The 24,050-nt window shown below is 35.6% G+C and overlaps 2 protein-coding genes across 3 annotated transcripts in view; both read right to left on the bottom strand.

Annotated features, from left to right (window-relative positions):
* LOC106054402 (alpha-(1,3)-fucosyltransferase fut-1-like) overlaps positions 1-7,744 on the bottom strand; it is a 30,564-nt gene extending 22,820 nt beyond the window's left edge. The window contains exon 1 of one of the 2 annotated variants that reach the window (XM_056044613.1): positions 7,626-7,744. The gene's annotated coding sequence lies outside the window, so the exon portion shown is untranslated. The remainder of the gene's footprint in view (positions 1-7,625) is intronic. The other variant, XM_056044618.1, reaches the window with a different exon arrangement.
* Positions 7,745-11,555: 3,811 nt separating this feature from the next.
* LOC106054401 (neuromedin-U receptor 2-like) lies at positions 11,556-13,793 on the bottom strand. Its single transcript, XM_013210235.2, has 3 exons — positions 13,621-13,793; positions 13,236-13,399; positions 11,556-12,265 (listed from the first exon to the last, which is right to left on the bottom strand). Exons 1-3 carry the CDS (start codon positions 13,791-13,793, stop codon positions 11,556-11,558), a joined length of 1,047 nt encoding a protein of 348 aa, XP_013065689.2.
* Positions 13,794-24,050: the final 10,257 nt, after the last annotated feature.

Genomic DNA, 24,050 nt, shown 5'->3' with positions numbered 1-24,050 from the left:
CAAGGTTACAATGACAGGTTGTGTGGAGACACACACTGAAAATTGGCCCCCGAAGTGGTCCACCCAGGCAGGTAAAAAGGCATGATTCAAAATTTCAGAATGAAATTCTATCAAAGGCAAATAACAAAAAGAAAATTGGAGGAAAAAAGGTCATTATTCGTCCTATTAAAAAAGTACCTTTTGAATAATGTTTTACTTGAAAAATTATCTAATATGAATTTACAGGCCTTTACTAAATTGAAAATACAAACGATTTTTTCGTTGAAAAGATAAGATACGCCACATATTTAGATTAAGGCATTGAGGATCGCCGCCGAAAAATAATTATTCAAAAAATAATTTAAAAAAAAAAAAAAAACTCATTTCTAAGTCATACATTTTATTCAATAGGCATGTTTGTCACTTTGTTTTGTTACAGAACTAGAATTCAAAGCTCTAAACAAAACGAAAAGTTAAGTTGACCAATTAGATACTACTCTAAATAATTTTTTATGGCATTTTAGGATTCAAGCATATATTGTGAGTTATAGTCCCAAATTAATTTATACAATAGAAAAATAAATATAAGTATGAGTAAAGGTTGGAAAAAAAGGTAACTAGGAAAATAATATTTGGGTTCATAATATAAAATGATATTGTAACTCAACTAATTTTGTTCACAAACTATGATTTCTCCATAAAAGTAGAAACCCCCCCCCCCCAAAACACTCAAAGGGCCTAGGTGGAAAGAACAGTAGATGTATTCGCTCCACCCCACGGGAGAAATGACATAATATATAGATTGGTTAAAATATCAATATCAAGTTTTAATCATATAGATATTTGATTCTGTTAACAAGCTGTGATTTCTACAAATAAATTGGACCGCCGCCCCCCCCCCCCACTCAAAAGCTTAGGAGGGGGGGGGCGGGATTGATGCCATTGCCACCTCCCCACCCCACCAAATCGGCCAACATTGTAGACGGGGGGGGGGAGGATTCGAAATAATCTAAAAATTGGTTAAAATATAATAAACTACGCCTATAAATATAATAAACTGCAGCCTATACGACCGCAGTGGGCCCCGCACTTTTAAAGGACCCGCACTTTCAAGGGACCCGCACTTTTATAGGACTAATGCTAACTCAAGTTGTATAAATTATTGAATAAAACCATTTTATAACTTAAAAGAGAATTCCGCACCCTCCTGTCGATTTACCAGGAGCTCCTGGAAATCTCCCGAAATTGCAAAAGATACTAAAAATATACGGAAAATATAAATAAAGGTGTCATTCAACATTATGCAATAGCCGTAATTGTGTAATCTTGCGAAAGAGGCTTCTCGCGCCTCAAACTAATAAAGAATTACTTGAGGTCAACAATTCTCAAAGATAGATTGAAACATTTGGTAATTCTTGCTATTGAGGAAACACACTTTTACACTATCTATGTAGGAAACAGAATTATTATGATATACTGTATGACTTTGCTACACGCAAGGCTCGTAAAGTAATTCTGTACGTAGTACAGAATGAATAAAATGCTCTGCTATTTAGTGACCTGTAAATATGCATAGTAGATTACTTGTTCTCTTTCCATGACTTTTTGGACACACTTGTTAAGTCCAGCGCTGCTATTTAGTGTTTGTAAAATGTTTACTTGTAAAATGTTTTACATGTTTCGGATGTTCCTTCAGAGTTGACGATAGTCCAAACCTTCCGCAGGACGAAGGGGAAAGTGAGTGGGCAGGGTTTGAACCCGGAACTATCGATACATCCAAAGGACAGTCCAGCGCGCAAACCGCACGACCAGGCAGCCTTCCGTAGTGATCGGTAAATACTTGTTCTCTCCCCCCCCCCTTCTTTTTTTTCCTTGGGGGACTGTCCGCAAAAATAAGAGAGTGATCTTTCCTTTACTTCTTTTTACTTCTTCTCGTCCAAACTCTTAAGACATGAAGAGAATTATATATATATATATATATATATATATATATATATATATATATATATATATATATATATATATATATATATATATATATTATTAACATAACTAATAAATTCACATAAAAATTGTGTGATTTCTTAGCTAAAGTTCGTCCGCCCCCCCCCCTTGGGGAGGGGGATCGGCCGAGGGGAGGGGCGAAAGCCCGTACCGCCTCCCCCTCCCCACTGGATCCGCCAGTGTGTGTGCCCTGTTCTTTGTTGGAAGATAGTATATTGCTCTTTGTGGGGGAGGAAGTTAAAACTGTCTACTTTGTTTGGCGTGGTCATTTCTTTGTGCATGGCTCTGCCTGTGTTTCCTGATGCCCATTGGTTGAGCTACTCCTCTTTCTAATTGTTGTTTACAGGGGCGGACTGGCTATATGGGCAAACGGGCAAAAGCCCGGTGGGCCGGTACCAAATGGGCCGGTCTGGTCGCGACTAAAGAAAATTAAATTCAAAAGTGACAACAGCAAGACACAAAGGCCCAAACACGTTTTCTTGTTTTTTTGGTGTTTTTTTTGTAAATTATTATTACAATTAATTTTGTTTGAAATTCTACAAGAATGTAATTTTAAGAATTACACTATACACTGTACGTATTATCATTTGTAAAACGTTAGACCGTACTTTCTGCTATGCACTAGCGGCATGCCTTCAACACTTCGAGACTGTGTTTAGCCTGATCATTTTGCTGGTCGGCACGGGCCTTTGATGGCACTCCTATTTTGGTTTTGCTCCTTCCCTCACACGTTTTTTAATGGTTCCATTGAAAGTTAACGAAAAGAGGGATGGGAGAGGTTGAGCTAGAAAACATTGATATAACGCGGCAAAAGGGGAGACAATTAGCTCTTTAACAAAACTTAATAGAAGTTAACAAACACATACACACAGCCGCGAAATCGCAAACCACCCAATTTATTCATAGCTCAATATGGGTATAAAGTTCTACTTTCTGCGATTTGAAAAGAAAAAGCAAGTTTCTTGTTGTTTATTTGTAATAGCATATATCTAAAAATACTACACTTAAGACTTACAAAAAAACAAATTATTTAATTAAAACATAAATCTAGATCTAAATCAATTTTATACCATTATGATTAATGGCAAACTTATGCTTAGTATGAAGTCATTAATAATGAAGATTATTACAATAATTAAAATAATTTATATAGCGCTGTCACATCCGATATTTAATGAAAAGAGATTTAGAATCATTTATTTTTTTAAATAATATATTCATATTCAAATCGCTATTTTGAGAATGTACTCGGAGGAAGCAAGAGTTTTTCACATTTAGAAGTACATCTCTAACCATTCTACTTTCTCTTATTTTTTAAAGGAATATATATATATATATATATATATATATATATATATATATATATATATATATATATATATATATATATATATATATATATATATATATATATAGTTCGTCCATCGTAGTTCGATTATGACCACTTTGTCATCCAGGGGGCTGAGGGCTTTGCACTGGGGTTTTATGTCTCCTCGTGTGGCTGGTGAGACCTATGTGAGCCCGGAATGTTCGGCCACACTCTAGGCAGGTTATTACAGCTGGAGCTAGTGTCATTGGCCTTGCTTTTCTTCTCTGGCGTTTTTCTTCTACCAGCAATGTTCTCTTTTCCTCAGCAACCTGTGCGCCGGTTCTCACAGCGCGACGCCATGATGCTCTGTCATGTGCATCTGTCTCCCAGGTGGCTGTGTCTATGCTGAACGCCTTCAGAGATTCTTTGAGGGTGTCCCTGAAGCGCTTTCTTTGACCACCTTGCGAGCTCTTTCCTGCGCTTAGTTGGCCATACAAGAGTCGTTTAGAGATGCGGTGGTCTTTCATTCTGCATACGTGTCCTACCCATCGCAGCTGGAACTGCATCAGGATTGTGTGGATGATTTACAGACCCGCTCTTTGAAGTACTTCAGTATCTGGTATTTTGTCTTGCCATTTGACATTCAGTATTTTCACAGACATGTCATGTGGAAGTGGTTCAGTTTCTTTGCATGTTAACTGTACACTATACATGTTTCTGAGGCATAGAGCAATGTAGGGAGGATGACGGCTCGTTAGACCCCTAGTTTTGTATTTGTGGTGATACCACTTTAAATGAATGGGTTGCCTGAGTCAGCCAGGAAAACCAATGATTTAGCATATTTTAAGTCACAGATCAACATGCATGATTAGATTGACACGAGAAATGCGTAGGACCTGATTATTTTATTCTTTTGAAGAAACATCTGTAATCTATAAGTAATACCAAAAACTTTGAAACTCATTAAGACTGCTATTGTAGTGTTTATAGTTTTCAGACTACATACATGTATAAATAGAATACATTATATAAGCCTACGAAAGCATACATTCAGTTTCCGATGCGTTATAAAACTTTATATATTTTGAATAAAACTAGGCTTACAACTATGATAAAACACATGGGCGTAGACGAGAGGCGAGGAGTTCAAACCATCACTGGCCTCAAATCTCATTGTCTGAAAGGGAAACTTTACTAACTTCCTCAGTGCAGTCAACTTAAGCAAACTAGTCACCAAATTTCATGAGCGTAGCCAAAAAGGGTTTTGTGGTTTCCCTCCCCCCCCCCTCCAATACAAAACTAAAACATTTTACCATTTTCTACCAATCGCTGGACTCCAGTGAATAGAAGGTTAAGTTTTTGATTTTTTAAGCGGAAGAGTAGCAGGCTATTTGCACTGTAGATACCTCGAAATATGCATTTTTTTAAAGCTTAAAATAACGGAAATAATGCTTGGATCCCGGACCCCACTGGGGGAGCTTACAGCGCTCCCCCAGACTCCCTAGCTGTCCCTTGGCGGTGTGTACTGCCTTTCACTAATTATAAGAAGAGAGTATTCTAGGGTAGAAAAAACGTTTAAAAGAATGAAAGATAAGAATATAATGAAGATTAATTACATATACACACACTAATACATATGTATATAAAAATTGCGGAAATATATGACATGCCATTTGTGGGCCGGTTTATATGGTAATGCCCTGGCCGATTTTGATACCCAGTCCGCCCCTGGTTGTCTAACATTGAACTTAGGGTGAGGTAGAGACAGGCCTTTAGATCTAGACTTACAAGACGATGCGCAAAATTTTCCTGAACATTAATTTATTAAATTCTTCAATCAATAAAGTGTAGAGCCTTCGATTCAGAAATTCCCGATAGTCCTTTCACAAACCGGATTTCGATCTAGGTCTCTAGCCTAATTTACATGAACTAATTTTGTACTTTGAAAAATTATAAGGGTGAAACTAGATTTTTCATCGTGTGGCCAACGAGCTTGATATTCTTTTCTTAGCTATATACATCAGCTAATAAATTTATAGAAAAATAAAATTGTTAGAGCCGTTTTTGAGATCCGTTAACTTCCAGGGTCCACACTCCACCTCCCATGAAGTTCTGAAGTCCTCTGCCAAGAGATGCAGTAAACTAAGTCATTTCACCAACAGTTTGGTACAAGCAATACAGTAACGTTGCTGAATCTCATGATAAATTTCACAAAGAAACCTTCACATCTCTATTTACCCTAGGGATCATTGTTCGTTAGACAAAGTAGAAACACTAACTCTTATATCCTTAAAGTTAAAGACTTAAAGACTTAGTGTCTCTAAATGGGATCACCAAACAGTAGAGTCGTGTTTTGAAACAATAATGTTTTTTCTACGTAACAAATTGATAAATAGAAATAGGACACTTGGAATGTCAAGACGATATATGAGTATTATGGAGAACTGTTTATGGAGATAATTGCCAAGGGTGCTGTCTGTAATAGACTAAAACAACATGAGCTTCAATAAACACAATGATTTTATTAGTCTCTATTTCTGTTCATTACTCCAGCCACTTGTTCTCTAAACTCACTTCCTTTTACACACAGTCCTGACACACTGCTGTTCACTCAAGCATGTACACTCAAGGTCCACTGGTCATTTCATACACAGGCACATACACTGCACTACCAGCCACGCAAAAACACATACACTTACTATCACACTGTCTTATATGACACTTGGAATCTAATGACGATATATGAGTATTTTGGAGAAGGGATTATGGAGATAATAGCGAAGAGTGCTGTCTTACATGACACTAGGAATGTAAGGACAATATATGAATATTATGGAGATGGGGTTATGGGGATAAAAAAGCAAAGGCTACTGTCTTGTACTAACTGTCCCAATGGATATTAAGCGAAGTGAGGATACAAGTTATTAAGGGGAAGGGTATTTTGAAATCATGAGCTAGGCTTTGGGGTTAGTTCTAATGCTGTAATGTTCTTAAGTAACTTGTTAAATAAGGGTTCTGAACATCTTTCCATTGTTAAGAATAGGCTAAAAAAGCATCATGGCACAATCTAACAGGATTTCATGTTGAAGCCTGGTGGTATAGACGTTCACGTGACATTGTTATGGGCACGAGCATTAAACGATCTGTGAGCGTGTAATCTGTTGATGAGGGATCTTTTTTTATCCCTTGAATGTAGATACGTCAGTTTGTAGAAAGAACGTTTCAGGTTATTTCCTTATCAATTTTTTGGTAGCTATCAAATTGTATGCTTTACTATTTTAGCTATATCAAAGTTATGTAATAGACTAATTAAGATTGCTATAGCTTTGTAGATTCTTTTCTTTCAATATTGAGATTTCCTATAGCTCCTAAGTCTATAAGTCGAAATACAGTAATTTGCATACATTTGTTCAGTTTCAGGGGCGTGGCTAGGAATTTTCCATCGTTTGGGGGCCCGGGGGGCTTCACCTCTTTGGGGGCCCCTGCATTTTGCATAATATTTAATTCTTAATGTAAAAAACACTCATATGGGGCTCCCCTCAAGTGGGGGCCCGGGGGAATTTTCAAATTCTGTCACCTCCTCCTCACACTAGCTATACCACTGTTCAGTTTAATGCATATCATTTGTAATCACGTTGTTGGCCGAATCGAATGATAATACCCGATTCTATTTTGACACCTATTCTGCCCTTGCTCGTTTTCCCTAGCTTTACCCATGCTTACATCAGAATAAAGTATCCAATACGAATGTGCATACACACCATAACATGGATATCGATGAACAGCCTAGAAATTGATCTTCTTCCATCTTACTTAATTAGGTATATGGCATGCGGCATAAATCTCAAAACTAATCCCGCGGGCAATATCAAATCCGTGACATTGTCGTTCCAATAGAATAGACAATTGTTTTGTTGGGATGCGCCCATTAAACGCATGTTTACTTGGCCCCAAAGCCCCCCCCCCCCCAAAAAAAAAAAATGGGCGCCGCTGTTTTATGCAGTTTAAATATCCGCCCCTGTTTAAATAATTTCTAATGTGATGGCGGAAAATAATATACACGACAAAAACATAATGTTTCTTAAATTTTAATATTTAAACTTGATCATGCCAATAATAGAATATGCATCCTCTGTTTGGGAGCCATCAGCTCAAGAAAACATTAAGAAACTGGAACAGCCACAAAATAGTGCAGTGAGATTCATAGCAAACAAATATTCACAATTGACTAGAGTTAATAAAACCACTACATTTAGAAACCCTCAGGATAGAAGACTAAAAAGTAAAGCAGCAATTGTAAATACTATACATAGTTAAATTGAATTAAGTTTACCTTTACCCGTGTCGAAAGTCTACTGAACACCTGATACACATTTAGATGCTTTCCTGGAGAAGGTTTAGTGAGGCGGAGGAAGTTGGGTGGACCTTACCCGAGGTCTTAGGATAGCAAACACGGATGTACTTTAGCAAAGAGATTTTGCCCAGTTTAGGTAAACATAGATTTAAGAAACTGCATTGATATTTAAAATGTATCATCTTACCCATGGGCGTAGCCAGGATTTTTTTTCGGGGGGGGGGGTTGGGGGGATGAATTTTTTCTCTCCCCCCCCCCGACCCCCCCCCGGCGAAAAAACAATTATATCTATTTATGTGTGTGTGTGTGCGTACAAAATCTTTATTACATTCTGACACTTCATTCTTTCGGAAGACGTTTATTGTGCCCTAGAATAGTTAGTGAGTTAGTGGAAAAATTGTAGATTCTCCGCCATTACTAGCAAAGGGGTCTGGGGGAGCGCTAGGAGCTCCCCCAGGGCGGGGCAAAGCCCCGCCGCCAAGCACTATTTCTGATATTGAAAACCAACAAAATGCATATTCTGAGGTTTCTACAGTGCATTTTCCTGCTATTAAAAAGTTCTATTTCAAAAACCTAATGTGTTATTCTTACTGACTAAGACCCTCCCTCGTCGTTCGGCGCATTTGCCATCAAGCTGTTTTCATAAAATTGTAAGCTCCCCGCCATTACTAGCAAGGGTGTCTGTGGGAGCGCTAGGAGCTCCCCCATCGCGGGGCGAAGCCCCGCCGCCAAGCACTATTTCTGGTATTGAAAGCCAACAAAATGCACATTCTGGGGTATCTACACTGCATTTTCCTGCTATTAAAAAAGTTTTATTTCAAAAACCTAATGTAATATTCTTACTGACTTAGACCCTCCCACGCCGCTCGGAGCATTTGACGTCAAGCTGTTTCCATAAAAATCTGTCACTGGTAATGTCTGAAGCCTCTTCCCATCTACTATGAGGACCTCCATGATTGAGTGGCGTCAAGTTGTACTAGGATATCATTGCAACTCTTCTTATGCTTAATTCATTTCGTCGGAGAACATGTCCCGCAAACCTCAAGCGTCGTTCTCTCACAATCTTCTAAGGGGTCGACTCTCAGTTCGGCATAGGATTTCCTTGATTTAGACCCGATCTCTATAACTGACTCCTAAAATCTGTCTTAGCTATCTTTGTTGAGCTACATTTAGTGTTTTTCGATTTCGGTAGATGACTATTCACTGCAGTTTATTAATGGAGCCCTGCCACTGTTAAAAATGTGTAACCTCTCTTGAATACGCTCTTGGAATAAAGTGACTGTAGTTTGCTTTAGATTTTATATCGAAAAGAGAAGTTTTAACGTCAAAATCTTCTGTTGGGGGTTTTCCACCTCAAAATGCTCTGTAGGGGGATCTTAAACTCAAAACCATCTGGAGGGGTTTTAAACTTTAAAAAAAAGCCATCTGTAGAAGAAGGGTTTAAACTCAAAAGCCTCGATTGGCTTGGCTACGCTCAAATAATTTTAGTGTGTAATTTGCTTTTTTTTTATATTGAAGATGTATTTTTAGCACCAAACCCCTCTGAATGGGGGTTTAAACTCAAAACCCCTTTCGGCAACGTTCATAGCATTTTGAATGCGTAATTTGCTTTTTTTCTTACACTAAAGATGTATTTAAATTTATCCTCAAACCCCACTGGAGGAGAGTTTAAACTCAAAACCCCTTTGACTACACTCAAAACATTTTTAGTGTATAATTTGATTTGTTTTTATTATTAAAGAGGTATTTTTTGCCTTCAAACCCCGCTGAAGTGGGGTTTAAACTCAAAACTGAGTCAAAACAATTTAGCTACGCTCATAACATTTTGAGTGAGTAATTAGCTGCTTTTTTTTTTAATATTAAAGAGGGGGTTTATCGTAAATTTTAGACGGGGTTTTAAAATCAAAATCTTCCTTAACTGTGCTCTTGGAATTAGGGGATTTTCGTTTGCATTTTTTTTTTGTTTTGTTTTATAGAAGAGGGGGAGTTAACTGCAAAAACCCCAGGTAGGGGGTTTAAAACTCAAAACCCCTGGTAGAGGGTTTTAAACTCAAAACCCCTAGTAGTTTTTTTTTAACTCGAACCCCTCTGGTAGGGGTTTTTAAACTCGAACCCCCCTGATAGGGGTTTTTAAACTCGAACTCCCCTGGTAAGTAGTTTTAAACTCAAAAACCCCTGGTAGGGGGTTTTAAACTCAAAACCTCTTTGGTTGTGCTGGGGCAAGTGATGGTTTAGTATTAAAATCTCACCTAAAATAAACAAAATCAAAGCAAAAAATCAGTCACTAAATTCCGACCCCCCCCCCCTTGATTTCATTTCGGGGGGGGGGGGTTTGAACCCCAACCCCCCCCCTGGCTACGCCCATGATCTTACCCACTCCATTCCCAACACAAGCCCTGTTCACTTTACTACATGGATGTCTGATAAAAACAACAGAGTTAACAATTTGAATTGGGACAGTAATCAGCACGATAGCATGTTCTTTATTCCTTTTTGTCTATTTCTCTCCCTCTCTATCTCTCTCTCTCTCTCATTCTCTTGTTCTCTCTCTTGTGTTCCCACTCTCGTTCTCTCATTCATTCATTGTTGTCTCCTTCCTCTCCTTTTTCTCCCCCCCACACATTTATCTCTCTGTCTCTCTAGTTGTCTTTCACCTGTTCGCTCTTTCTCTCTTGTTCACTCTCTTTCGTTCTCTCATTTTCTCCTTCTCTTTCTCTTACTCCTCCTCTTTCTCTCTCTCTTTCTCTCTCTTTTTCTCTCTCTCAATTTCTCTCAGTCTTTACTCTCTTTCTTTTTTTTTCTCTCTCACTCTTTTCTCTTTCTCTCTTTCCCTCTCATTTTCTTTCTCTCTCTCTCTCACTCTCTTTTGTGTTAAAGGATAATTAATGACTGTATAAAATGCTCTGATATGGATAATTTGAACTCTGATTTTGATGGAGATACAGAACTTAAAAGTATATCTAGCCGTAGACCTTAGGCAGTACAAGCGAGACAATAGTGAGCACCATAAACTAAACACTTATAATAATAATGGCAATGTCTTCAAATTGAAGTTTAAGGATAAACACTTCTCCGATACAGTGTCAGAAAAAAAAAGAGCAAGCAATGAATAACTAAATTCTAAAAACAACACAACCAATGGAAACAACAACACAACCAATGGAAACAACAACACAACCAATGGAAACAACAACACAACCAATGGAAACAACAACACAACCAATGGAAACAACAACACAACCAATGGAAACAACAACACAACCAATGGAAACAACAACACAACCAATGGAAACAACAACACAACCAATGGAAACAACAACACAACCAATGGAAACAACAACACAACCAATGGAAACAACAACACAACCAATGGAAACAACAACAATTATATTTTAATAACAGATTTATTAAGTTCTGATAATGAAATGGCTAACAATTTTTGGCACTTTCAAAATAGCCTACAGTTCCATGAAGATTTAAGATGAAAGTTAGGTCTTTCTATAGGATCAGCACCATTACCATATCCTATGTTGCGTGACTGTGTCTATTTAGTCTTTCAATATCTCTAGCCACCTAGGAACAAAGTTTCCCTCTCAGACCTTGCGATATAATGCAAAGCTCATCTGCTTCCTTGGCCGATGGTTCACTAGGATGCCATTTGGCCAGCACAACGAGCAGTCGCCTTCACCTCCCTAATGTAGGTGGACTAAGGGGCATCATTCATTGGGATTTGGAATCGAGATCCATCAGCCAAGCGTTCAATTCCCTCAGCCACAAGGCCTTTAGTCACATATCAACCCGAAAATGAATTGTATTCGCCACAGAATCAGATTTAGAAATAAGTTTTAAAATTGACTGATAGCCAAAACTGGTCGTGTATCCGAATAAAATGAAAAACTTTGACTTAATTTAAAATTGTTGAAAATGTCCAATACATGAAACGACCAGTTTAAACGTCTTTCTATACTGGGAGCTCATTTTATAATACACCAATAGACTCGAGCTCGAGTTGACGCACTCAAAGGTGAGAGATATCATAAACATGATGTCATAGAAATTGCTGTAGTTTCGGTGCGTGTAAAAGCCGTCGATGACAATGTCTCCAATACAGATAGCGGTGAACGGAAGATAGGTCAAAGTCAGAACGAAAGCCAAAATGGCAATGGTCACGCTGACAGACTTGTCCCTCTTAGAAAGCGCTTGAAATTTTGATAGATGAACAGTTCCCAGTTCTCTCCTCCACTTTGTCTTCCTTTTCAGCTCTATGGTCAGTATAGACGCTGAGGTGATAAGAACAGCAAACAGAAAGACGAAGGTGGCAGTGTTCAGCGTGCCGTTGACTACGTTAATGTTGTCGTAGGTGTCGCTGATGCCCATGACTAGGATGCTTCTGTTTTGAGCGGGGTTGAACCTGAACGTCAAATACAGGGCTCCAGTATAGATGGAGACAAAGTTGACCAAAAAGGAGACAGCAAATAACGCCAGCAGAATCAGCAATGTCCTTGTGGATGTCAGAATCGCCTTCACTTTTAGAGGAAAAGCGATGCAGAGGCAGCGTTCTACCGTGATGAAGACTGTGATGCAGCAAGTGACTCTGGAAAAATACGCTCGTGGCCAGGCTGGAAAGAATATTATAACTGTGCGTTTTGTTTTTTGTTTGTTTTTTGCTTTATTATTTTGTTTTTTTTTAGTTTTATATATTTCAGCATTAAGAAGTCTAGTTGTTTATCCTTCAATTTGTTTGATCTTTTGAATAATAACATATATTTATATATAAAAAGCTTTATTGGAGAATTTGGCTAAAAACTATTTTTAAAAATGTCAAAGACGCTATGCTGAACTTTAAAATTGCCAGCTATATCAATGTTACGTACACAAGACCTTAAAATATTTGATTCTGCGGGGCGTAATTACACTACACACTCATATTCAAAATTATTAAAACCGTATCAAATCAATACTTTCTTTATAATTTACACAAGATGCAACGAAAATCTTACTATATATAATTTTTACAACATGAATAAAAAATCTATTGTCCTAAAGTGCTTACATTTTTCGAAATAAAAATTAAAAAAAAATCACTTTTTTAAGAATAACATGCTAGGTAACGTATGCCCTACAAGACTTATTAAACGAAATTACCGTTAATAAATCAACATAATAATGTTTTTAATGATCGTTTCATATTGAGACTCCAGTGAGTCTAGTCTAGATGATGCTTTAGTTGCCTCCTACCCTTTGGCCTCATGATTTATTATAGGCTTACTAGAAGTGAACGTTTAGATCCAAGTTCACTATTTTCTGTTTGATTTTAATTAAATCCATAATGAAGCTAAATAATACGTTTAAAAATCCTCAACATCCTTTTAAAACACAAAATAAGTTTTATTCTCAATAAATCTTTTCAAAGGCCGAAGTGTTCTCAATAGATGTCTATTAATAAAAAAAAGTAAGGATTTTAATGTTGCTTAAGAAATATTATAACAGAAAACAATATTAAAAAATGTATTTGTCATGAATCTTTATCGTTTTTTGGCGTAGCTTTATAGCCTACAGATCACTAATGAAGTACATATTGATTTTTACCTGCCACCAGATAGCCGACGGACATAGGCTCAAAAGTCAGATCTGGGATGCTGTTTAGCCACGGATAACAAGATATCTCAAATACAAGTCCGATACAAAGGCCACACAGGTCGGACAGTGCTAACGTAAGGAAGCTGAGATTAGAGGGATCTTTCACTCCGAGTCTGTGAAGATTAAAAATAAACTAACAGGCTTAAGTTTTAAAGTTAGGAGGAAACATCTCTTACCTTGTGAATTATAGATTGTTGTTCAATAGAGAAGATAATTACGTTCTAAGTAACCTAGTGGTTTATGTTACTGATTCATGTTCTTAATAGAAATAAACGGCTATTTATGAATGAACACTTTCACGTCATGCTTTCTATGATTTCAAACTCATACTTACTTGATGTACACAAGAATATTCATAATGTTCGCTACTATTCCAAACAAAGAAAATACAGGGGCGGCCACGTCATTGAGCACGCGTAGAAAGACTTCAGTAACTTCGTCGGAGACTAACTGATTCTCCCCAAAGTCAGGGGAATCTTTCAATGCGCTTGATATATTTGTAGCCATATTATAGGTATGTATCAGTCTGTGTTCAAAACAGACGACTGATATCAATTTTTATCATGTGGAAGTGGAAACTTAAAAGCAACATTGATGCATCGTATAGAAACAGTGGATTTGCACCTTAAGTATTGCAGAAATCATAACTTATTTAAAACAGTTATCCATTAGAGACGCTTTTTGAAAAGAAAGCAAAGTGTAAATATTATAAATTCCAGACGTTCCTTGAAATACAAAGTATTAGTGACTTAAGTGTGTCAAGTGGTTGATGCAACGATACACAAGTGTTCGATTAAAGTGCAACCTATAATCTTTAAAAGCATCAATTATTCTTTTCTTTCAAGAAAACACAAAAACCAAAACTCGCATCCGACGAGATGACAGATTATAAACAATGGCGCTGCTTTATCTATCAATGGAATTTTAAGAACAAAAAATATGATTAAGAACTAAATCTCTCTCTAGAGCAAGAAACTTATCTTTATGATTATAATTGCAATAGCGGGACACGTTTTGTTGACCTTTTCCCTTTTGTAGTGAGCTGTTACTAATATATGAGAATGTATTTGTATTGATTTGAAACGTTTTTTTAAACTTTTAACATACAAGGGAAAATTACACTCCTTCACTGTATAATTGGAGCGAATTAATGTATTTATAATGATTTCTTGAGGTAAACATCAATTAAAAGTAACTTGCAAACTGAGAACCATAAAGGAAATCTCCACAGCAAATAACTGGGATTTTTCAATCATTGTTTCCTTGATATTATGACTAATTTTTTGTACCTACTGTAAACATAAATAAAGAGATAAAGTGATCATTTACAAAAAAATTAGAAAAAAAATAAGTAGATGCTAAAAAATCCATTATTTTATTTAGTTATATATCTATATACACACACACACACACGCACGAGAAAAACGAAATTTATTTGTCCGCAATGGAAGATGAAATTATACACATTAACTCTTTGCAAAGTAAAAAAGCAAAAATAAAGTCTTTCATATAGGGTTGAACTTTTATGATTATTTCTTTTCATTGTCGTCTAAATATTGACCGTTCTCTTACAAACATCATCTGTTCTATCAGAAAAAAGAAACGATTACCTTAATACATCCTAGCTCAGATCTTTTAGAAGTCGGCTTGGGATAAGGAAGAGGAATGGTTTAAGACTTCCTTTAGACCAGTGTTTCCCAAAATGTGTCCCACGGAACCCCAGTGTTCCGCTAGGTTTGAATAGGTGTTACACGAGCTACTGGAAGAATTAACTGGTAGCCCACCGCTTCAATTACCCTCTCTAAAAAAAAATAAGCAAAGTGATACGCTATATACTCAGAATGTGTTCCGTTAGGGAAAAAGTTTGGGAAAACACTGCTTATGTTCAGTCACGACAAAATTAGTTTGTCGACTGCACAATATCCTCGAAGCAAACTGTGTAATTAGGACAAATAAAGGCACATTCCTCGTTCCATATGCTAGGACAAATTTGTACAAATGCTCCTTCTTCCCTAGTGCTATTAGAACATGAAATGGGTTGCCTGAGCTAGCCAGGAAAACCAGTGACTTGGCAGAATTAAAGTCATTGGTTAGCATGCATGACTAAATGTATGACGCGTAGGACGTAACCATCTTCTAATTCTTCTTTTTCGAAGTAACGCCTGTATTATATAAGATAAAATAAGACTCTACTCTGGATTTGAACAAGTTTTGGTTCTAATCAACATTGGATTCAAAAATCTAGTTCAGTAGGCAATGCTCTAAAAATGTGTAATATGGTAGGCACAACACAAAGAAACACAAGAACGTAATAGGAATGGCTATATTGAAATACTAGGAATTGAACTCTGTCCTTCGTTGCAAGGGAAATAAGCGCATTATTTGCTAGCGTATATATTGATGTGTATATATTTATATATATATATATACAAGAGCGAGAGAGCGAGGGGAGTAAAAAGATATATATATATTTTTATATAAACATGCGAAATACCAAAATATCATTAAAAAAACAACAACAAAGGTTATATTAAGTGTATCAACTAATTTGGATCAGCCATGTAATTAAATTTGTGAAGATCTAGACTAACAATAATAAATCAGTGCGATTCAAAATATTTTTTTTTACAAATTGTTTCTAGCGGCAAACCTCACGACCAGGCAGCCATGATTAAGACTAGATCAGGATCTATAATTTTAATATCCAGAGTGTAAGCGATTTTTTATTTTATTATTTTCAAATATTGCAATGTTATAAAATACTAAAACTTGTCTACTATTTTTTAAATTTAATATTGCATTCTGTCTATTAATAGATTATCTAGGCTTTTTTTTTTACATAAATCTTATCTAAATTACATCTACATTATCCCAAATTTATATTTTAGATCTAGATCCAGTAGATATCAGAATCAGAAGTTTAATTTAGGTAGATCTACATCCTCATTCTAGTTCCATTTAAATGAAAATGCCAATAACTGTTGGTAACTGTGCTGGGACATCGAGCAGACGTTGCCGAAGTACAAGCTCGATGCCTTGTTCTTTTCTTTTTTTTTTTTTGTATTACAAATCAATACCAAAAATATTTTATAAAATCGCTCGTCTGACATATTGCACATATCGGTAGTTGTCATGCCGTAATGTGTAATATATCTCTTTATCAATAATAGGCTATTAGTTTGTTATTAAGTTAACAGCAATGCCTGATCGTGCGGTTAGCGCTCTGGATTGATTATTTCGACGGTCCAGGTTTCATACCCTGCTCGATGCCATCCCCCGTCGTCCAGCGGGAGATTTGGATAAAGAAGTAAATTATCTTTAACTTTGAAGGATCATCCAAAACATGTCAAACATTTTACAGAAAAAAAAAACATTTTTTTACAACGCCAAATGAATCTTTGAAACATTATGACTTTTGACAATCAAAACAAAATCAAGTCTTGAATATCCCTTGCGAATAGGTGGATCCAACAGGGATCCGGCGCCGATTGGGGCTGGCTCTGAGTTTGTGTGACAACACAAACTCTCTTTGTAATCTTTTTTTTTTTTTTGTTTAGCGTAATTTCATGCTTTTAATGTTCTTAATATGCTATAATTCTATCACTATCAGGACCAGTTGGAAAGGTTAGGGGGAGAAAGAAGGGGGTATCTAGGTCGTCACTTTTTAAATGTTTATATATATGTTTATAAATATATATATATTCAGCTTCAGTCAATTACTATTTTTTCCCTTGTTTGAGATACCAAACAAAGTAATCTCTTACCAATAGTTAATGAACTAATTGTTGTTTTTTTTATTATTGATTCGTGTGTTGTCAGGTAAAAGAAATATTTCTGCACAATTTCAGCTTGATCCGAGATTTGGTGTCGGAAAAATGACGTGTACAAATTTTTGGCCAGATAGACAGAGTGAGTTGATATAAGCTTTTCAAAAAGCGTACCGAGTTTGTTTACAAAATTTAAACTAAGCATGCATTTGTATACACAGAAATGCAAATCATTTCTAAAAAACTATTCCAAAAGTAGATCTTGTTGCAGTGACGTAGCTAGAAACTTGCCGTCACTCTTGCGCCCGGGGAGCTTGACCTCTTTCGCAACCCTTGCATTCTGACATTCGACATCATGACATGAGATAATGGCGTAATGTTTAATTTTTAATGTAAAAAAAAATTCGAACACTCATTTTCAAATCCCCCCCCCCCAACCATAGCTACGACACTGACTTGTTGTATCCTTAAATCACATATCACATACTTTAAATGTTACAGTCACTATAGTGTAATCTAGTGCCTATGTATATATGTGTAAAGGAGTGTGTTTGTGTGGCCTGGGATGGGTGCGTGATGGGCATTCAAATGATGTTTTGTTTTCTAAAAGGAAAAACTATTTGAGAACTTTTAAAAGGGAAGTTTGCATTTTTTCTTTTCTTCCTTGTGGTATAGTCCTCTTAGATCACATGACCACAGAGCTCGTCGCAAGTTAAGGGCAGGGGAAACACTCAAAAATGATAGATTTGGAAAAAAAAATCGATTTTTAGTTTTTACATGTTTCAAATAGTTCAACATGTTTTGCACGTATTTTACTTAATGATAACATTGAAAAATAATATTTAATATGTAAAAAATGCATTTAATAATGGTCACCTTTTCATAATAAGAGCTGAAAATGACCAAAATACCCATTGTTTTTACTTGATTTTCGTAAACAATAATTAAAGGGAGCCCGCCATGTTTGGCCTCATTGGAAAGCTTGTCCTTTTTTCTCTAAGGTCAGACTATAAAAAGACATCCAATGAAAAATAATTATTTAAGTCTGAACATTCTTCCCTCCTATATAAATGCGTTTCTTGGCTATAAAAAGAACTGCCAAGACCTACATATCTTCTGTTTACAAACACGAATAATACGATTGGTTCAAAATGATCACATGATGTTTTTTTTCTTATACCATTGGTTGTCAATGGACGCTTTACCACAGCTGAAATGAACACATTAGCCATTTGTAGATTTAGATTCTATAACTTTGCTTAATTCTTTTTAAATTTTTAGATCTAATAATTTCTCAGATCAAATAATGTTTTAAAAGGAATCATGTGAATTTCGTAGATCTACATATTAACATTGGTTTAAACAAGGAAATTACGCTGGCAATAGATCCAAAAGAGTCTCAAGTCCGAGTCTAGAATTAGAATTAGAATAGAATAGTCTAGATGATACTAGACGGTCTAGATCTACTTGACTTGATCTAGATCTATTCTAACACTTTAACAGAATGATAATCTAACTAATCTAAGTATTGGAAGTTCAAGATGAAAGCAACAATCTAGAAGTAGACATATTATAGAGATCTAGATCTAGACTTATTCTAGAGGATCTAGATCTAGAACTAAACAATGTTACAATATCATATGGATTTAGACTAAAACTAGGACTATACTGGGCTACTGGGTATAAAATGTAATGTAATGTAAATCTAGTTCTCAATTGAGATTTATATATCTTAGACTCTAATTAAGTTAATATAACTATTCTAAATCTAATGTAGATATAGATCTAATAGGACTGAATATATATAACTTTACATAATATCTTACTTAGATCAAAATCAACAGTATATAGTATACATACGGTTATACTACTATATTATCTATAGTATATACTGTAGTTCTGGAGTCTAGTCAATCTATAGATCTAGAGAACCTAATCTAGTTATAATAAATAAATCTATAAAGATATCTATTAAATGTTGCACACAAAGATAAAAGACATACATTTAAAAAAAACATTTGCTGTAGATGTAAATAATGATTGAGGCACAAAACTAACCGAATTCAATTCTTTTTTTTTTTAAAGCTTCACATTTCTATTGACTTCATCAGTCAATTGTTAATTTATTGTTCTACTGATATACGGATTCTTATTGAAATTATAAGAGGAATGTTTCGCAGAAATATTTAGATGGTTACGTCGACGACAACTTGTCGTTTATTGAACCACACCAGATTTCACAAACATATTTCGCAACATATTTGACTGAACTATGTGAACTATGTGACTTACAGATTCAAACCTTCTTTGCAGTCTTTAGAAAGATTGCAAAACAAAAGAAAATAAAATTTTAAATAATTGAAGCAAAGTACAAATACATTGTGTCAAAAGTTGTCTTGCGGCTCAGCTAAGCTCAGCTTTCGAAATAAGTTCTTGGTCTTTTTTATTTAGCAGTACTTTGGATAACTTTGAAAACATCAGAACAATACTTTGTAAGGCTTGAAAATAATGAAGATAAAATAAAGCTCTCAAGCTCTTAGTAGTGTTTATGGATCATCAGTGCAAGACATTAATTATGAAAACATAATAGTTCATTGTTATTAACTTTACTATAAGGCTGGACAATTTTTTTTATTCTATAAGATACCTTATTAATTGTTTTTATATAATATCTAATAATATTGCATTTCATTTCAATACATATATTATACCTTTATAAGAAAAAGAAAAAAAGTCATTGCATTAATTTCATTAAAAAATGTAAGTTTTATATACTTCATTGACAAAGTTTTTACTTTATAACTTTTTTAGTTTTCATTGAACATGAATGAAATTTTCACATATTATAACCCTAATATGTCTTAAAAATAATAGCTATAGTTTTTAAAATTTATTATTATAGTTTTTGAGATATTTTGAATTTTCTTAGTTTTTTGACGTTTTCTCAAAATCGCGTTTTTTCATACTATTTTTGCTAAAAACTTTTTTATTTATTGCTCTATTCAAATGATTTTTTCTACACATATTTAGTTTATATATTACAATAGAAGTATCAGATCACTTTTTTGATATTTGGGGTTATGTTCAAAATTTTTGCACTTTTCTTGTTAAAAAACACTTGTCTGTATAGACAGGGCAGGAAAAAAATTATTAAAAAAAAAATATTCAAAAATTAAAAAAATGTAATCTGATACTTCAATAGCAATTATATTTGCCTACATTCCTGCAAATTTTCAAAAGAAAATTATAAGAAATGCACAAGTAGATAGCTTTTTTATAAGAGTATGTTTACAAAACAAAATGGCCGCCGTTGCCATAGCAACAACATTTTCAAACTTTTTTTTCTAGATTTTTGATAGGGTACTCATATATAACATTCCTGTATAATATCATTAGATTTGAAGCACAAATAAAAAATTTGGTCTCTAAGTGTTTCCCCTACCCTTAACATGAGTGTAGTCTGGTATACACTCACGGCAATCCCATGGAAACGTAGGAACAAGAATGTGACAATATGTATATCCAATTCCTAGTGACCACATAGTAGGAGCGTTATAGAGATAAGCCAAAGTGACTTTACATAAGAACATGAACTCTTACTGGACTTTTAAGTTCAGAAATATGAAAATATATTTATTATACACCTGGCGTAGCATCCATGGCGCGAAGGGGTTCAATGAACCCGGGCCCACGACCATAAGGAGCCCACAGCGCTTGGGCCCATGATTCTTGACTAGTTGGGGCTCACATGAGAACTTGGGGATGACATCAAAAGTTTAAAACATAAATGCGCTTTTGTAAAAACCGATAAAAATAGGGTTTAAAAAGCTTCCTCAAAATATCCCGAACTCTGTACTGAAATATATATGAACTTCAAAACCAGTGTTTTAAGCTTTAAATTAAGGATTTGCTTTCCATCAGGTTTTGTAAATTGTAATGGTGGCTAGGACTAATCGTGCGTTTGAGGTGACAATCATACCACATCGTCCCATTCTTTATTTTGTTTCTTGTACGATCATAAAACCATTGGGAGTATTACAGGAATGGGGGGGGGGGGAGATGGAGAGAGTTTGGTTGAGAAATAGGGATAGTCGTGTCACCAATTAAAATTTCGGTATAGCTGCTAATTATTCAATTTTCTTAAAGCTTAGTATATTTTCTATTTGTTTTGTATTTAAATATTTATTAATAAAAGCATTTTATTTTGGCAGACCCTTTCGCTTAATCTAAGGAAAGACTGATATATTTAAATCGAAGTGCAGCATATCCCGGGTAAAATAAACGTCGTAGCGGACAATCTGTCATGTTTATCTTAAAAATAAGCCTAAGTGGCTTCTTACAAGCATGTGTTACTTGATCAAAGACTGTGTGTCTTAAAACTAGACTCTGTGTCTATTACATTGAAGATACCTTTGGTGGATAAAGCTAAACCACTCACACCGTTTAGCAGTCCTTTTGGTTTGTTTCAATTAAATGTCATGAGTTTTGGGCACCAGCAACGTTCAGCAGAATGATGAGAAAGGTGTTGTCTAATCCACCCCATGTACTGTGCTACCTAGACGACATAAGTATTCATGACATTACTTGGTCAGATCACCCACAACATCTAGAAATGGCTCTGGATACATTGAGGAGAAATGGTTTAACAGTAAGACCATCTATTCCTTTCTAGGATATGTAATTGGAGGACACTCACTGAAACCACAACCTGAACTACAACAATGAGTTATGAATCTTCGTCAGCCAACTACCAAGAGACAGGTCTGTAGTTTATCGGGACTCACTTCTATCGAAGATTTATAGCAGATTTTGCAGAGATGACTGAGCCACTCGCAAACCTGACCAGAAAGGGAGCACCCAATGTGATCAGATGGTCACATGAGTTTGAAATATCGCTGCAGAAGATTAAGAAGGCTATTGCTGAGGAACCGATCCTGCGTCTACCTGACTGTCAGAAGGAATTCCTACTAGCTACTGATGCATATACTGTTGCTATCGGGGGGATGCCTAGCACAGGAATCAAAGGGCACTCTACATCCAGTGATGTATGTCAGTAGAAAGTTGTCTTCAGTGGAACAACGATACAGGACCGTAGAAAGAGAGTGCTTGGCAGTTGTTTGGGCTGTAACCAAGTTGCCCAGATACCTGTTGGGCAGAACATTCGAACTCCGCACAGATCACGCACCCTTACGCTGTTTAAACACACGTAAGTTGATGAACTCCAGGGAACCTCGCTGAGCCCTGATGCTTCAGGACTTTCAATTTTAAGTGCAGCAAACGTCGTAATGGACATTCTGTTACGTTTATCATAGATATAAGCCTAAGTGGCTTCTAACAAGCATGTGTTGCTTGATCAAAGACTGTGTGTCTTCTACTAAGACTGTGTGTCTTAAAACTAGACTGTGTTTCTTAAACATAGACTGTGTGTCTATTACATTGAAGTCTGTGTGACTACCTCGAAGTCTGTGTGACTATGTGAAGATCTTTGTGACTATGTTTAAGTCTGTATGACTACCTACACGCTTGTGAGGTATATTTAGAGTCTTTGTGGTTTATCGAATGAACATGTTTGTTGTATTGTGTTTTAATGTTTTATATTTGTTTTATAATCATGTCATGTAGATATCTTTGTAAAAATTGATTATAATTTTAGGAGGGGTTAGGGTGAATGTGTGTATGTATGTATATGTATAATCTATTTTTACAAATGAGCGAATCACCGAATGTGAGTTAGTTATCAATAGTAGAGAGTGCATTGTGTGATATGCCAAAAAGTTCATTAAAGTTTCTGTGTATTGATCTAGTTGTTTAATTGTTTTATTCGATAATTACAGCGGAATCTCGGGACATCTAGACGCATTGACAAGGTATTTGTCAGAGAGTTTATAAGTAGATATATAATAGGAAAGCTGTAACTAAGCCAACAAACCGTGACAAAACTAGGTCAAACACAAGTGACAGCAATTTGTATTGTTCATATTGGATGCTACACATTTAAACAAGAATGGCAGAGATTATCACAGTTAATAGCCGCTGGAAAAGAGATGGGATTGAAAGGAACCGCTTTACAAGAGTGGGTAAAAGAAAGAGAAGGCAAAGAGCGAGATGAAAGAGCTAAAGAGAGAGAGGCTAAAGAAAGAGCTAAAGAGAGAGAGGCCAAAGAAAGAGCTAAAGAAAAAGAGACAGAAGCAAGAATTAAAGAGAAACAGGCTGATGTAGAAATACACAAATTGAGAATTTGAGAGTTGGAGCTTAGGGAGACGAGAGAAATTAAAAGTAGAGAGTGCAGTGTGTGATATATGCCGTAAAGTTCATTAAAGTTTCTGTGTATTGATCTAGTTTGTTTAATTGTTTTATTCGATAATTACAGCGCAACCTCGGGACACCTAGACGCACCGAGAAGGTAGTTGTCAGAGAGTTATAAGTAGATATATTTAAAAAAAAAAGACTGATATTTTCAACTGAATTTGTAATGCGTTTAGTAGACATTGAACTGTCTCTACTGTCATTTCAAAAACTATTGAATCCGATGAAGTTGATATTGGGGAAAAAAAATAAGGACGAAGCGTTCTCGCACGTTTTCATTACATTGTTTTGTTGTCTTCTGTAGTGTATAGAAAATGTTGATGTAATCGTTATATCTGAACAAAAAGGAGATGAAATCGAAACAAATACAATTAAATAAAAAACATTAAATATTTAGCAAGCCAAAGAAACATTAGTGTTACATAGGAATATTTAAAGTTGAATGTGCTATTGCAATTAATGAGGAAACAAAAATCTAGAAGATAGAGAGATAACTAAATTGATCACGGAATATTGCCATTCTCTGACCAATTATAAGATAAGATAAGATAACTTTTATTGATACAATTGACAACCTCAGCGTAACTACTGTACAATGACAATATAGATGCACGAACGACATTCACACACGAAAAACACATACACACTCATAACCAGCGCTTTATAAATAGACTTCTATGTAGGCCTACTT

Source organism: Biomphalaria glabrata, chromosome 10 (assembly GCF_947242115.1).
Source record: "Biomphalaria glabrata chromosome 10, xgBioGlab47.1, whole genome shotgun sequence".
Classification (NCBI taxonomy): Eukaryota; Metazoa; Mollusca; class Gastropoda; family Planorbidae; genus Biomphalaria; species Biomphalaria glabrata.
The sequence above is the reverse complement of the archived record's forward strand: the minus strand, read 5'-3'. Positions and strand labels throughout refer to the sequence as shown.